General features: G+C 47.5%; 1 protein-coding gene and 1 pseudogene across 3 annotated transcripts in view; one reads left to right on the plus strand and one right to left on the minus strand.

Moving 5' to 3' along the window:
- Positions 1 to 16,999, minus strand: part of LOC135909198 (ovochymase-2-like) — a 337,884-nt gene that overhangs the window by 251,086 nt on the left and 69,799 nt on the right. For all 3 annotated transcript variants that reach the window (XM_070524733.1, XM_070524732.1, XM_065441041.2), the window contains one exon: positions 15,089 to 15,153. In XM_070524733.1, the coding sequence (XP_070380834.1) occupies positions 15,089 to 15,153 (65 nt within the window). The remainder of the gene's footprint in view (positions 1 to 15,088; positions 15,154 to 16,999) is intronic.
- Positions 5,312 to 10,434, plus strand: LOC139049768 (uncharacterized; annotated as a pseudogene).

Below are 16,999 nucleotides of genomic sequence, written 5' to 3' on the forward strand. Positions count from 1 at the left end.
CCCAAGATATTGCTATGGAATAGTATTTCCAATGACGAAGAAGCGAGCAGTAAGAAGACGATGACGACGATTGGAAGCTAGCGCGGGCTTCTGCCTCTTGGCCAAGCGCGGCGTATTACATTGTAAATATAGTTGTATTATAGTTATAGTATATAGTATAGTTGTATATAGCCCGACGGTCACTACATCGCGGCTCCTATGCAAGACGTCCTACTTACCCACGGGATCACAGTACCTCATACCGTTTTATCTATTGCGGCGAATTGCGTCTGCCTGCCAGTGGTCAATTTTGGCTTGATGACACAAGTCCTGCCACGCGGGATGTCTTTGGCCCAGCTTTGCTCATTCGAGGATCACTCAATAGCATCTATTGCAGTAGACGTTAATTCAGCCGATCCTCCTCTACCATCGCAGTCAGCAACTTGTACCATCGCTGACTTAGAGAAAATGATTGCGCCCGACATGCCGTCCGAGCACGCTCGTGAGCTCTACCGCGTTCTGTTTTCCTACCACGATATTTTTTACTTTAACAATTGTCCTTTGGCCCAAACTACAGCTGTTAAACATCGCATTAATACCGGCGATGCCCCTCCTAATCATCGCCGCCCCTATCGAGTGTCACCGGCTGAGCGCCAAGTTATTCACGCAGAAGTTCGCAAAATGCTTGCCAAGAACATCATAGAACCGTCATGTAGTCCATGGGCGTCACCTGTTGTTCTGGTAAAAAAGAAGGATGGCTCATGGTGCTTTTGCGTGGATTATCGGCAGCTTAACAGGGTTACCAAGAAGGACGTGTATCTCCTACCTCGGATTAATGACGCCCTTAACTGCCTCCACGCTACTCGCTCCTTCTCATCTATTGACCTTCGCTCCTGCTACTGGCAGATTGCCGTGGACGATCTCGACCGCGAGAAGACTGCTTTTGTAACACCCGACGGTCTTTATCAATTCAAAGTGATGTCGTTCGGTCTATGTAAGGCTCCTGCCACTTTTGAACGCATGATGGACTCCCTCCTTTACGGTTTCAAATGGTCCACGTGCCTGTGCAACTTGGACGACGTTATAGTATTCTCTCCAATGTTCGCTACGCACCTCGAGCGCCTCTCGGCAGTCCTGGACATTTTTCGTCGAGCCGGTCTGCAACTGAACGCATCGAAGTGCCAATTCGGCCGTCGCCAGATTACCGTTCTTGGGCATCTCGTTGACGCGAACGCACTGCAACCGGACCCAGGCAAGATCCATGCTGTTACGCACTTCCCTGTTCCGAAGTGTGTCAAGGATGTGCGCAGCTTCATCGGCCTTTGTTTCTACTTCCGTCGTTTCGTGAAAAATTTAGCTTCATAGCACGACCACTAACCGAGCTTTTGAAAAAAGATGCCCCTTTCCAGTGGGGCGATAACGAAGCCTCTGCATTCTCGCATCTAATCGACCTTCTCACAACGCCTCCCGTTCTGGCCCATTTCCGTTCTGGCAAGTCCGTACTAATGCCAGCGGCCACGGAATTGGCGCAGTCCTGGCACAACGCCAGCGCGGCAACGACCGTGTTATCGCTTACGCCAGCAGGCTCCTGTCACCCTCCGAGCGCAACTATTCCATCACTGAGTGTGAGTGTCTGGCCCTAGTTTGGGCGGTTGCGAAGTTCCGCCCATACTTACATGGCCGACCCTTTTCCGTTGTCACAGACCATCACGCGCTTTGCTGGTTATACTCATTGAAAGACCCTACAGGAAGACTTGGTCGCTGGGCCTTACGCCTCCAAGAATATTCGTATACTGTCACCTACAAATCTGGCCGACTACACAAAGACGCTGACTGCCTGTGTCGTTATACCCGGTAGACGAGCCTGACGCCGCCGACAGTAGTACTGCCAATGGAATTTTCTCTGTGTCTGCCTTCGCTAACATCGCCGATGAGCAGAACCGAGACCTATCGCTGCGAGTACTCATCGAGCGTCTGCGCTCTACACCTACCGACGCGTCCGTTCGCCGATATGTCCTCCAGGGCGGCATTCTGTACCGAAGGAACTTCCTCCCTGACGAATCTGATCTTCTTGTCGTGCCAAAACATCTACGACAAACTGTGCTCTTTGAGATGCATGATGCACCCACTGCAGGTCATCTTGGGGTAACCCGCACGTACGACCGCGTCCGCCGCCACTATGTTTCTGCCTGTGATACCTGCCAGCGTCGGAAAACACCTCAGGTGCTACCTGCCGGTCATTTCCAGCCGATCACCGTCCCTGTGGAGCCGTTCTTTCGTGTTGGATTAGACCTCCTCGGCCCCTTTCCCACGTCATCCTCTGGGAACAAATGGGTAGCCGTCACAACTGATTACGCCACCCGATACGCTATCACGCGGGCTCTCCCTACCAGTTGCACCACTGACGTCACGGACTTTCTCTTGCGTGACATTATCTTTCTTCATGGTGCCCCGCGACAGCTGCTTACTGACGGTGGTCGTAACTTCCTCTCCAAATTTATCACCGACATTGTGCGTTCCTGCTCCACTCAACACAAGCTGACTACCTCATACCACCCTCAAACCAATGGTCTGACAGAGCGGTTAAACCATACTCTTACCGATATGCTGGCCAAGTACGTTTCCAAGGACCACCACGATTGCGACATTGCCCTTCCTTACGTCACATTTGCTTATAATTCTTCCCAGCACGACACCGCCGGATTTTCTCCATTTTATCTACTCTACAATCGCGAACCGACCTTGCCCGTAGACACAGCACTTCCTCCTGCTGCGACCTCAACAAGCGAGCATGTGCACGACGCCATTGCCCCCGCCGACCATGCACGCCAGCTTGCCCGTGCTCGACTGACGGACTCGAAAACCACTCAGCAGCGTCAGTACAACGCCCGCCACCGTGATGTACAGTTTTCGCCTGGTGCGCTCGTGCTCCTGTGGTCGCCCTCTCGTCACCTCGGACTTTCAGAAAAGCTCTTTTCGCGATACACAGGGCCCTACCGCGTTCTGCGCCAGGCGACGCCTGTGACGTACGAAATTGCTCTTATGAGGTCAACCTCGTCATCTACTCTGGCATCTAGTGATGTAGTGCACTTCAGTAGGCTCAAGGCCTACTACACTGCTTTTGAGTCCAGCCTTTAGTCGCTCCAGGACGGCACTTTTGCTGCCGAGGTTAGTGCTACGGAATAATATTTCCAATGACGAAGAAGCGAGCAGTAGGAAGATGACGACGAATGGAAGCTAGGGCGGGCTGCTGCCTCTTGGCCAAGCGCGGCGTATTACGTCGTAAATATAGTTGTATATAGTTTTTCATCTGCGTCTTCTTACGTAACAATATTAAACTTATTTTTGGAAGTTGGAGGAGTGCTTGAAGCCTGCTGCATCTCCAATATGGGTCGGCCCAGCATTTCACCATCTCCGGGATCGGCCCATGGTTTTTGCACATGCAGAACAAAAATGCATGGAACCCTAGCCAAGAACAGCTTCGCTGTAAAAAACAATATGATTATGAGGAACATCATAGCGTGGAGATCCGAAATAATTTTGGCCACTCAGCTTTCTCTTACATGCACCTCAATTTAAGTACACGGGCGACTACGGCAGGTTTCTGTGGGCGGGTCGTGTTATGGCTTGCTTCACACCACATCACGACAGCAAAATGCACAGACGAAAGCAAGCGCCGATACCAGCTGGCAAAGCTGGTTTAAATCTGGCTGACAAAATCCGGAACATATCTACATAGCCCGCAAATTTTAAAGCATAGTACTTTTCCAGCACATGGCGATCTTTTGCAGAAATTCTTACGTGCTCACTTGGATGTAGCGAGTGTATGTCTGAATGTCTGCAGAAAAAAAACTAAAGCATTTGAGAAAATAGGCTCACGCATGCGCTTTGCCTCCTCGTAAACCTGGAGCCGTCCTTTCCAAATCAGTGAAGGATCCTAAAGCAGCGCAAGAACATTCTTTTCTCACCTCATCCAAGCCACAGAAACAGCACCAGAGTGCCTGAAAGCCTCTCCAACGCATGAATATAATGATGATGATTTATTGGTATCCCATTTGAAATGGGGTGGGGATAAATCGTCAACTAGCCTGCTTTTGTTACTCAGGTATGCTATGAACGCTTTTTCTTCTATCATTCTTGTATATATCTCTTTGATGTTCTCTGTCTACCTTGTACCACCGTCAATGCCTGCAATGGATCTGGTCCTATCGGTCTCCTCCCTGCTTTCCTTCCACCAATACTTTAGACGTCTCTTGCTTATCTCCACTGCTCACCGTTGATACTTCTGTCTACTTTAAATTCACGCGCTTCTGCAAGGTGCACATTACCTACGGGTCCCACTGGGTGAATCTCTTTGCATTCCACTAAGATGTGCTGAGTGGTCTCCTGATTTTTGCTGCAGCGTACACGTCTAATAAAATTGTTGATATTTGATCCGATATGTTTATGCCCTTAGGCAACCAGCTCGAGCCTCAAATAGCAAGGCACTTCCCTCCGTGTTATTGTACAGATTTTGCCTTCTAATTTCTTTTTTCTCATTCTTGTATATCTCCATGGTCTTTTTCGTTGCTTATTTGCTCCAATTAACTGTCTCTGATTCTCTCAATTTCTTTCTGAGGTCTCCTGGTTGTCCATATATACTTTTAATTACCTTGTACTTGGTTGCCAACTTTCTTGACGTCTTCTTCCATTCTGTGTCTATGCTTTTCAGGCACAGACACTTATGCACTTTAGCAGCCCATTTATTTTGATCTACGTTCCCGAGTCTTTCTTAAAAACTAATTTTGCTCTGCACTTCTCCAACTTCAACGAAGACCAACCCATGGCCCCCTGTACTGCCTCATTTGCGGTTTTGTTGTGGCCTCCCAAAGCCAACAGGCCTACCAATCTTTGGTTAACTTCCAGCCATGACAAGATATCCGATTTGAAGCACAGAATCTCATTAACAAATGTTGCCACTGGCTGCATAACTACTTTCCAGATCCCACACAGTATCTCATAGTTATGGTGGCCCCGAAGATGTGAAGTGACGTCAGCCGCAATCAGACTGCCTTGCAAGCGCTGACGGCACGTGTGTTTATTGTTTGATATCCTTCCCTTGTTCTCCCTTTCCCCTTTCCCCCTCTCTGTTTCGTATATATACGCTCCGAGATGGAAGCAATAAAGATTCATGTTCCAACCTTCGAACGGCATGCTGTCGTATACAGTGAGACACGACACGTGTGTCGTAACTATGTAACAGTGGCGACGAGGGTGGGACAGAACCCTCGAGGTGAAAAATGGATTAAGCCAGGCAGTTAAGCAGGAAACAGCGGCCGTGGAAATATCGACCATGGCTCATCATCAACTACCGGAATACTATGACCAGTCCGACAACTGAAAAGCCTACGTCACGAAGGCAGAAGCTTATATTGAGGCAACTGACGTTAGCGACTCGGGAAAGAAGAGGGCATTGCTGGTAGCAGCATTGAGTATGTGCACCGTGCAAGTGCTCTCAGGACAGGTTGCACCGAGGAAGCCAAACTCGCTGACGTACGAGGAAGCAGTCAAAGTTTTGGATGACTACTTCGACCCCAAGCGTCATGAAATAACGGAGAGCTATCGGTTCTTCAATCACTGCCAGTTGGAAGGTGAGCCCATTCGATCCATCCTTGAAGTTCGCCGGATTGCGGATGGCTGTAATTTCGGTGGCATGCTAGACCGGATGATTCGCGACAGGATCGTCTGTGGAGTGAGGTCAAGCGCTGTTCAGAAGCAGCTATTAGCGAAAACAGATTTGACGTTGAGGGAGGCTGAAACAATTGCCATATCAGCAGAAGCAGCGGAAAAAGATACAAAGAAGATGTCTCCTGACATTGAACCCGTGCTCAAGGTCAATGCACGACAAGCTGATGAACTGGTGTCAGAAGTGGATACATAGTGGGATACAATGGCCACATAGTGTCAGTATGTGGGCGTTGCAGAAGTAAGAAACACAACAGAAACGCCTGCGGCTGGGTGAAAGCGAGGTGTTACCGCTGTGGTGTATACGGCCATCTGGCGAAGATGTGCCAAAGTGACATGCGGAAAGGATGCCTAAAAGCACGTTCACAATGCAGGCAAGGAGAAGCGTTTGCAGTAACAACGGATTTCACTGAGGAAAATGGAGACAATGCACACATTTGGACACTAACTGCACCCTCCAATGGTCGGCTACCACCACCTATTCTTCGTACTTTCACATGGTGTGGCATTGATGTACCTATGATTGTGGACACCGGCTCACCCGTCTGTGTTGTATCCAAAGAGATTTTTTAGAAAAACCGTGAACATTGGCCGCAATTAGAACCCGCATTCATTAAACTGTCCTGTTATCTTGGAGAACTTCCAGTATTAGGGAAACTGAGTGTGGCAGTGTGTTACAATAACAAGGAGGTCAAGAGTTCCTTGATGGTCCTGAACTGTTCAGGTCTGAGCCTCTGCAGACGAGAGTTGATTTCCAAGTTCAATGACGCAGGATCCTCGGTGTTGAACGTATCAGTGCAACAAAGCTCTGGTCCAGGAAGCAGCCATACCCCCGGCATGCATGCCGTCCTGTCAGGGTTCAAAGACGTCTTCAGCCCCGAGCTGGGTCTAATTGACGGACACCCTGTCCATTTGAAGCTCAAGGAAGGCGCCATGCCGAAATTTAATAAGGCCCGTTCCCTTCCATTTGCTTCACGCGACAAAGTTTCGAATAAGATTGATAGGCTCGTAATGCTTGGAGTACTGTCACCTGTAACGCACGCCGAGTGGGCTACTCCCATTGTGCCTGTAATGGAGAAGAACGGCACGGTTAGAATCTGCGTTGATTTTAAGGTGACCTTGATTCCCATCTGAACTGGAGCAGTACCCGTTGCCAGCTATTGACATTTTCGCATGCCTGAACAGTGGGGACTGCTTCAGCACGCTGGATTTAAGAGATGCGTATAACCAAGTCCCCAGCGATGAGGATTCAAGGAAGACGTGCGTAATCAATACACACTGTGGTTTGTTTTGCGACAACCGACTGCCATTCAGCATAGCTTCTGCGCCTGCCATCTTCCAGCGGAAACAGAAACAGTTCTACAGGGCCTGACAGGCATTCAGGCTTACCTTGACGATGTTTTGGTATCAGAAAAACTTTGTAGCACCGACAGGTTACGACAAGTACTGCAGCGTTTTCGTGAGCATGGAGTGAAGCTCGGACTTGAGAAATGCAGCTTTTGCCAAGAGGCAGTGACGTATCTGGGTCATAAAATTGATTGTGAAGGTCTGCATCCAATAGAGAAGCATGTTGAAGCAATCGCGCGAGCCCCCAACCCACAAAATGTTCAGCAGTTGAGGTCGTTTCTGGGCATGATTACATTTTATTTAAAGTTCGTGCCCAACATGTCTTCCGTACTTGCACCGCTGTACAAGTTATTGGAGAACAGCACACGTTGGTTCTGGGGACATGCACGAGAAGCAGCTTTTCGTGAAGCGAAAAAAATGCCTCCGGGAAGCGGCTGTGCTGGCTCACTATGATCCCTAGAGACCCCTCAAGCTAGAGTGTGACGCTTCACAGGACGGAATAGGTGCCATGCTTTTCCATACATTCGGAAAGATAAACCTGTTGGGTTTCGTTGTAGAACGCTAACAAGGGCTGAGAAAAATTATTCCCAGCTTGGGAGGGAAGCCCTTGCTCTTGTGTTTGGAGTGTCCAAATTCCGTGATTATCTCGTAGGTCGAGAATTCATATTGATCACCGACCACCAGCCGCTCGTGGGCCTGCTGAAGGCGGATCGACCAACTCCAGCATTGGCAGCTGCCAGAATACAGCGCTGGTCACTGTACTTAGGCGGATTCCGCTATCAGCTTCAATACTCTCCTGGTAAACAACTGCTCAACGCTGACGCCCTTAGTAGACTGCCACAACGGACGTCTGAACCGAAGCCACCAGAAGAGGACCTACCAGACTATCTGCTGGCCTTGACTGTGTTCGATGAGGGAACTGTGTCAGTTGAGGAGCTAAGGCAGTTGACTGCTGGTGACCCTGCTCTGAGTCAAGTTATGCGATTCACTAAGAACGGTTGACCACCCTGCGCGAAAGGCTTGAACACGAGTGTCGCACCTTTTTTTGACAAGAAATTGGAGCTTTCTTTGGCCCATGGGTTGTTATACTGGGGCTGGCGAGTAGTCGTTCCGATGGAGGCGCGACGTCGCATCTTATACCTTTTGCATGAGATGCACCAAGGATCGTCCGCTATGAAGGCGGTTGCTAGATCGTCATTCTGGTGGCCAGGGTTAGATCGCGAAATAGAGGCAGTGACAGCGTGATGTCAGAGTTGTGTTCAAAGCATGCCCATGCCAGCTACAGCAACACCTAAAAGCTGGCCCGCTACTGTTGAAAAATGGGCAAGGGTGCATATCGATTGAAGTGGATTGAAGCTGTGCCACTGCGACAAGCAAACGCTTCATGTACAATCAACTGCCTGCGCAGTATCTTCTGCAGATTTGGCGTGCCACGAACCATCGTATCCGATAATGGAACACAGTTTGCCGCTGACGAGTTCGCTACTTTTGTCAAGAGGAACAACATAACACATCTGTGCACAGCTGTATATCACCTTCAATCGAACGGTCTAGAAGAAAGGGCTGTCAGGACAATTAAGGACGGCCTCAATAAGATTGGTGAGGGGCGGTTGGAAGATAATATTAACAGGCTGCTTTTCAATTACAGAAGGACACCTAACCGCTCTGGAAAATCACAGTCAAGAGCTGCTCTTCGGATATAAAATTCGATCCCGTTTAGATACATGTTTCCCTCCTGTAGACGCAGGGCCAGCCAGCGAAGCAGACGAGTGGCCACTGCCATTACCTGAAGCTACCATGTACGACCGCAACTTCGGAACGGGTGAGAAATGGACTCCAGGAATTGTAGTCTACAACAGGCTCTCGAATGGTGAGCATTCGAACACCAGCCGGATCAGTAAGACGACATGTTGACCAGGTGCGGAACCGGGAAGATGCGACGCCACCGCTTAGTAAAGACCAAGAAGCGGCACAACGAGAATCGAGAACAGGTACTCCTAGCGACTACCCACTGTCGCCGAGAACTCCAGCCGAACAAGGGGGCATAACAGAACCTGAGCATGAACTTCAGCCGGAACTTGCAGGGTGCAACGCTGAACCCGTCAGATCACCCCAAGCCTTGCGGCGCTCTACATGTCAAAGAAAACCAGAACAGCGACTTCAGTATTAAGGAAGAAGAGATGTTGTAAAGTGACATCAGCCGCAATCAGACTGCCTTGCAAGCGCTGACGGCCTGTGCGTTTATCGTTTGATATCCTTCCCTTGTTCTCCCTTTCCCCTTTCCCCCTCCCTGTTTCGTATATATACGCTCCAAGATGGAAGCAATAAAGATTCATGTTCCAACCTTCGAATGGCGTGCTGTCATATACAGTGAGACACGGCACGTGTGTCGTAACTATGCAAGAAAAGTGCCCTATGTTCAATGCTGCATTCCGCTTCCCTTTTTTTAAAAATTCTCTTGGTGGGTGTTTGAGTAAGTCTTTCCTTCGTTTATGTATACGCCGAGGTATTTATATTGCTTGACTATGGGTATGACTTGCTGATCAATCGACACCACATAGTTACTCATCTTTTCATTTAGGATAAAATTTTTTTTTTTTAATGCACGGGTAAGTGCTTCAGGGCATACAGGGGTATGGGATGGGGGTGAATAAGGATGATTAAATGAATGAAAAAAGAGTTGCTGATTTAATGAAGTCCAAGAGGGATCGATAATGTGGACCCTGCATCCACGCAGTGTAATCGCTTGGATTATGCGGCGAAAGTCCCACTACTGCGAGGTGCCGGAGCTTTGTCGGTTTCAATGCAGGGCAAACCCACAGCAGGTGGTGTATGTCAGCTTCAGCATTTTGCGACTTGCAGAGTGGACACCCAGTGCGAGGATATAACTGGGGAAAGTGCGGCCACTTGCTAGTCATGGCAGGAGTGAGGGCAACCCTGACCTGGGATCCTCCGAAGCGCAACCTCCTCTGCATGGGTAAGACCGTGGGGGAGATTTACCGCACACAGAAGTATAAGAGCACGTGTGCGGCGCCGGAAGTGCTCCTTTCTTGTTAAAAGGAGGGTGGCATCATCTAGGTGAAAGAGCTGAGGAAGTGACAATGGAGAGGTTGCGAGATGGGTCGCAGAATCCACACGGCTTTGGAAGCTTAGAAGGTCGCGTGGGATCCACTCTATAGATATTGGCTGCAGGATGTGTGCCGCCAGGAGATGGATCTGTCGACATACTTCAGGGCTACGACTCACGTGTCGCAGAAGCAGTGTCGCCTGGAGGGCATCAGCGCGGATGACGAAGCGGGCCGTGAGGACCATGGGAAAGGCGGCCACAGAGCACAACGCTTCTTGAACAGCAAGGAGCTCAGCACAAAAGGAGAAAGGATTTGAAGCCGGGTCGTCTTATTAAGGGCAGGTGCGCAAGGGCAATAAATTGCAGTGATCACAATTCCCGATTCCTTTGTGCTAAATTTAAGGCCCTCATTTGCTGTTAGATTGCCACACGTATTGGCCAGCGTCTGCGAATCTCTTGCACTGTCCACTAGTAGCTCTAGGTCATCCACATATACCAGTGTGGGGATGTTTGTTGCCCCATTTGTCTACTATGCGTATGTGACAGATCAAATCCTAATCGACTATTTTCTATTTGTCTTTCTACGCCCTTAACATAAAGCGTGAACAACAATGGAGACAGAGTGCATACTTTCTTCAGTCCTTGGTGAATTTCCACCACTTCATTACAATTTCTGTCTTCCCATACAATTTTTAGTCAGTTGTCTCTGTATATATCAACCAGAAGCTCCACAAAATCGTCACCTACGCCTTCGTGCTTGGGAATATACTCTGGCACAGTGCACATTGCGATTTGTATTTCCTCTGAAACATTCCGCAAGCCAGTGACACCTTTGGCTATTTGCTTCGCGATCCATGCCCCTTGTTCTTGCATTACATTAACCACACTGTGCATTATCACCACTAGGTGCTTCTCCTGCATTGTGTCCCACATGAGTTCCTTGGCTTTTGCCATCACCTCCTTAAGTGGTTTTCCCGGAAGCATGCTAATCTGCACTCACTCGGCTGCTCCTACCCTATTATCCCCAATTCTACAAAAGCAACTTGACGCTTTTCTTCCACCGTGTTCACCAGATGATGGCGAAAATGCATGCTGCTGGCCGAGCGCTGCCGATGAGATAAAGAACGCCGTGCCGCTTCCTCGTCACCAGTCATGATGCAGCCGACCTTGTTCACCAAACGCACACTTGAGAGCAGCACAATACTACTGCACAAACGCTCCATCCCGTGGCTTTATTCATATTTCGCGGGCTTTCTTTGAAACTCTGAAAAAAGGACTACATGAGACTACATAAGGTGGGCATGGAAGCATCGGCCGAAGCATGTACTTATTCCTGCTCCCCCACGTTTTGCAGTTCTTCATCAAGTGCTTGAGTGCAGCCAGGGCCGGTACCTTGCTGCAGCTTAGCATGGATTCTTGCGACGCTGTCCCTGCGACTGGGAAGCGTACCTACTTGGCTACAACCCAGCCACTGATGCCCTGCAGTTTACGTCGTCATTCCTGGCTTATCGAACGAAACGGATTTGAACACATCGCAGCCAAATCGGCATCAACCATGATGACAGCGACACCAATGTGCCCGATAAAACCATGTTGCGCGCATGCAGCAGGCAGTGGGCATGGGCATGAAAGCATCGGCCAAAGCGTGTACTTATTCCTGCTCCCCTATGTTTTGCAGTTCTTCATTGAGTGCTTGAATGCAGCCAGGGCCGGTACCTAGCTGCAGCTTAGCATGGATTTCTGCGACGCTGTCCCTGCGACTGGGAAGCGCACCTCCTTGGCTATAACCCAGCCACTGATGCCCTGCGGTTTACGTCGTCATTCCTGGCTTATCGAACGAAACGGATTTGAACGCACTGCAGCCAAATCGGCATCGACCATGACGACAGCAATACCAACGTGCCCGATAAAACCACGTTGCACGGATGCAGATCGGCCGAAGCATGTACTTAAGCATGCACTTATTCATGCTCCCCTACGTTTTGCAGGTTAGTTATTTCAACAAACTACCCTTTGTGACCTTTCGGTCTGACGATCGTGGTGCTTCCATGCCCAGAAGCCTTATTAGTATCTCTGTGTGAATTACTGCTGTTAATATGCGGCAATGTCAAGCGGAGTCCGGGTCCCATGAATGATCAACTTACGGAGATGCACAACTTAATGAAAGACATGCATGAATGCTCAATTCGCATTGAAGTCACACAGATGACCATGTCAAGTAACATCCTAGAGCTTAAGAGTCAGCAACAATCACTTACTAAAGATATTTCTATCACAGTTGCGCGCCTAGAAACTGTCGAAAAGCGAACATCTAATTTGGATGATGTACAGTGCAAATTAACAACAACGTGTAAACTAACTGAGCAAGTACAAAGTGAGGCGCTTTGGCTAAGAGCGTGTCTTGATGAAGCAGAAGATGGCTCTCGAAGGGACAATTTATTATTTTTTGGAATCGTTTATAGCGCTTCTGAGACGGCGCAGCAGACAGAAGAACAAGCTAAGTTTAATCAGCCAATCCCTCGAAATAACCTTATCTGGCGATAACATTGCGCGTGCACATAGGATCGGGTGATTTTCTACATATGCTATACATATGCGCATGCCACCTCAAACACGTATTACCGAAGCTTAAATGAAATGAAAGCATCAGAAGCCCATGAGACCAAGAAGCACTAAAGAAATTGTCACTTAGAAACACTGAATTTCGCATGTCAAGTAGCGCAACACTTCTCAGGATGACAACGCCACAGCGATTATGTGCAGCTAGATTGTTCCACAAGACATGTACATAGCAGGGCTAAGCCACCCGGCATCACACATCACATAAGCGTCTTATACCGTGATCTTAATACCACATGATCGCATAATGTATAACACTTTATGTCGTCAAGAAATGGAAGTGTACTTTCCCCCTGTGGGACTCGAATGTTTTCACCATGTCTCCGGCAATACGGATGCACCTCCCGCCTGGATTACCACGACATGAACAGACCATGCTCTACCGTCTGTGGCTAGGCGTTGCCTTTACAAACTCATATTCTTTCCTCATAGGAATGGCCAACAGACCCACGTGCGACACATGTAACATCGACGAGATGCTAGCACACATTATCTGTGTCTGCCCGCGGTACAGTGCTGAGAGACAAGTGATGTGCAGAGTACTGGACCAGTTGGACAATCGTCCACTTTCAGAATTGAAAGCTTTAGGCCAATGCTCTGAAAGAACATCCGCGTTGAAGGCTTTACTTGCGCTATTAAGGTTCTTGCGGTCCACGGGGCTTCATGACAGACTCTAAGAATTCCGCCCCCTACCGCTCTGTAGTGTACGCGCTTTGTTCGTGCTTGTCTCCCCTTCTTTCTATCTCCCCCTTCCACTCTGTTTCTCTTTTTATCCCCCTTAACCCTTCCCCCTGTGCAGGGTAGCCAACCGGAACTACCTCTGGTTAACCTCCCTGCCTTTCTCTGCATTATTTTCTCTCTCTCTCTCATTTGTTCACTTGATAGCCAATCTGCTTACATGCATTGCCCACAATGCCTTCAATCGCTCAATGAGGTCAGCTGGTCTCAGAAATTATAACATTAGCTGTGTGGCTTACATGCTCCTGCGCCTCAGGATGTCACGATCCTACAGAATCTTCGTATCTAGAAGTGGCCTGGAACCCAGCTACCATACTTAAGAGTTGGCTTGAACAGAGGTCAATGCACTTGTCTAAACATGCTCTTGAGGGCTAGAGCAGCTACCAAAGCTTGAGCCAACCACCAGGTCAAGAGAAACCATTGGAAACCGTAAATGTAGTCACGCAAGCTTAAGTCCAGCCGATTTTGTGCCACATGTCATGTTCAGATATCGCCAGTGCAATCCTAAGCATGTGGTTCACGTATTCTGGAGAAGTGTGTTGACTTCTGTACTTTCTCGAGGCCTCTTGCAGTTCACGTTGTCCATTATGTGGCCCCCAGATAGCAACCTATGCGGAAAGCGACTTATATAGCAGACCAGGGTAGAACACTGTAGAGCACCCCACAGCAGCAGTTAATCTGCACCTCTGGCAAAAAAAAAAGAACTGATAGGATTGCGGGGCAGTCTCCCAATTAGAGAGGCTGAACATCCTATGCATTTTCCTGCTTATTTGCCAAAGAGAATTCATGCACAGAAATTATAATTTTTTTTTGTTCAACGTAACACTACTGCGCGCATTGCACAGCAGTTATCGAGCTACCTTTACAGAGCTTGGCTGCAACCGAGCTTAGGCCCTTGAGTTTAGAGACCCAGAACAGTTACTGGGAAAAGTCCTGAAACGCATGCAGTGGAAACCAAAGGTATTGTGAAAATAAAAAAATATAAAAAAAAAATAAATAAATAAACAATAATACTTGGAACATTTAAGACACAACGGGTATTGCTCGAACGATATATTGTATATATATTGTATCGAGAAGGTATGTGAACCCTGGCTATTGTTGAAAGAAAACCACTTTTATCTTTAAATATGTATGCCTCGTTTACGTGTGTGAAGGAGGATGTGATCCTGTATAATGATTCTGGTGCACACTGATAAAGTGTGATCCCCATGTTACATTTCACAGATGTCCTGAACATGTTGAAAGAGCTGTGTGTATATTTCTTTGTCCTGTCTAAATTTGGCACTGGATTCTCGAAGTGGTGTACAAACCCTTCAGGCAAACTCTGCCCGACCTGTCTCAGCAATCAAGCATCTTCCGTGTGACGTCGACTGTCCACTCAACCGTGGCAACGTGCATGCAGATCTCACATGAACATGAGCCGATGACGAGGATTCTATAGCAGCTGGTACATAACACGAATTTTTTGTTCATCTTGCCATGTGCACTCTTCTAACGAAAAATATGTCATTTATGTAGATAAAACCATAGCCACAGCCACTGTGAGTTTGTCAAGCTCACTGTGAAGTGTACTGATGTCAAAGCTGGATTGTGCAAGCTGCTGTTACGTACTTGTCAGTCCATTGTGAGACCGTCACATATTCTCGTTCTTCCCGTGACTCGCCTACGTCCCTTGTCTGCAAAAGAAAAAGAGAGAGAGAGAGAGAGAGCTGTGTTTCAGCTCATCCAAACATGTCAGGGTGCAAGCAAGACGTTGCAAGATAAGAAGTCAGGTCCTATAATACAAAAGAAACAGCTAGCTGAACACTGCGTACAAAGACAATGTTTCAGAGTCATAAGGGTGATTTGATGTCGTTCGCAGATATTAAACCTAATATAAGTGTCCATTCGTTCTGTCACTCTTTGATCGCTGTTGTGGTGTTGGCCAACCTCTGCAAAAAAGCTCACTTGCAGGGCTTTGTATTGCAGCGTTGCGAAGTTTTTTGGACAGGAAACGAAGGTGGCAAACTGAGTGCATGCATGCAGCAAGATTTCTATGACATAGCCACAGAACTGAATCCATTAAAGGCAAAATTTGAAACATGGCATTCTCAGTTGCCCGAGTAAGAAACTCAAGTGGAGAAGGGAATTCCTGCCACAGACTGTGCACCTACATGCAACTGTTAAGTTCCACATGCACTCAAAGCAGGGTGTTTTGCTAGACAGATAAATCAAAATCATTAAAGGCAGTCTTTGGCACTGCAAAATGATAACCTGTGCCCTGCTTTTGGGGCGTGAATAGGGATGGGAGTTTTAGGGAAGGAAAAAAGGAAAACGCATACAGTGGAATTTGTGTTAAGCGAAGCAGTTGTTGATATGCTGCACAACTAAATGCAATGCGTACAACTGTGCTTATTTTCATCCTACGTGATGTTTATTCTCACGCAACGTTTACATTTATGCTCCACACAGTCACAACATGCATCTCATACAATGTTTCGTGAACTATACCGTTTAGAAGCTAAGCTAAAATGAAAAGACCAAATGAAGAAGATGCACAGTGTGAGACTCGTTCGAGACCACGATGTGATGAGGACAATGCAAGATGCTTGACGAGAGAAGAATGATGACATTTAAGTACGACACATATCTAAATACTAGGGCTATCCAAATAGTGACATTTTTAAATACAATATCTGAGAAAATCAGCTATTGGAGATGGAATCGAAAATAGAATATTTCCAATTTCAAAACAATGTCCAACACAAAGGTTTCGTGGAGTTTGACAACAAATGGCTTGTAGTATATGACAGGTGATGTATAGTGCCATTAACAACTGGAACTTGGCTTTTAAATGAAACGCAAATGTAAGGTATAGAAATGTAAATTGTATCTGGTAGGGTATGACGGTGACATTAATGAAACAATGGAGCGTCAGATACATGTAGTAAAGTGTATAGTGCCCTTTGAAGTATCTAAGTATAATACGGCACTTCCGCACATCATGCATGGTGAGAGTGGCCAAATAAATTTCTCTGCCAAAATCAAGACACCAAAAAGGCATCACATCCGTACCTTCTCAAATTTGTTGCCCCTGTAGCTTTCCTTTAGAGAGACCTGTCCATGAGCACAGTAGAATTTGGTGTCGTGCTCAGGAACTAGTTTGTCTACACAAAAACCTCAGTTGTCCTGAGCTGAATCATAATGAGAAGGCCTCCACATCTGTCCGCCTTTCACTCTTTCGACTACAACAACTGTTGTCTCAAATTTTTCAAACGGAACGAATAATCAACAACTTCGAAAAGTGCATTCTGGAATTGAATATGAATCGAAAAGCAAAGACTATTCGATTGGGAATTGAAATTTTGACTATTTGCACACCCCTGTTAATTACAATTGAAGAAGCCTATGCTCAGGAGCTTCTACCTAAATACACAGTGGAAACTGAGAAATGGTTCGTCTTGACAACTACTGCACCAGGTATCTTGCAATAAAACAAGAAGTTATAATATACACTTGTGGACAACTTTCTGTCCGCACTTG

The sequence above is a fragment of the Dermacentor albipictus genome, chromosome 9 (genome assembly GCF_038994185.2).
Source record: "Dermacentor albipictus isolate Rhodes 1998 colony chromosome 9, USDA_Dalb.pri_finalv2, whole genome shotgun sequence".
Classification (NCBI taxonomy): Eukaryota; Metazoa; Arthropoda; class Arachnida; order Ixodida; family Ixodidae; genus Dermacentor; species Dermacentor albipictus.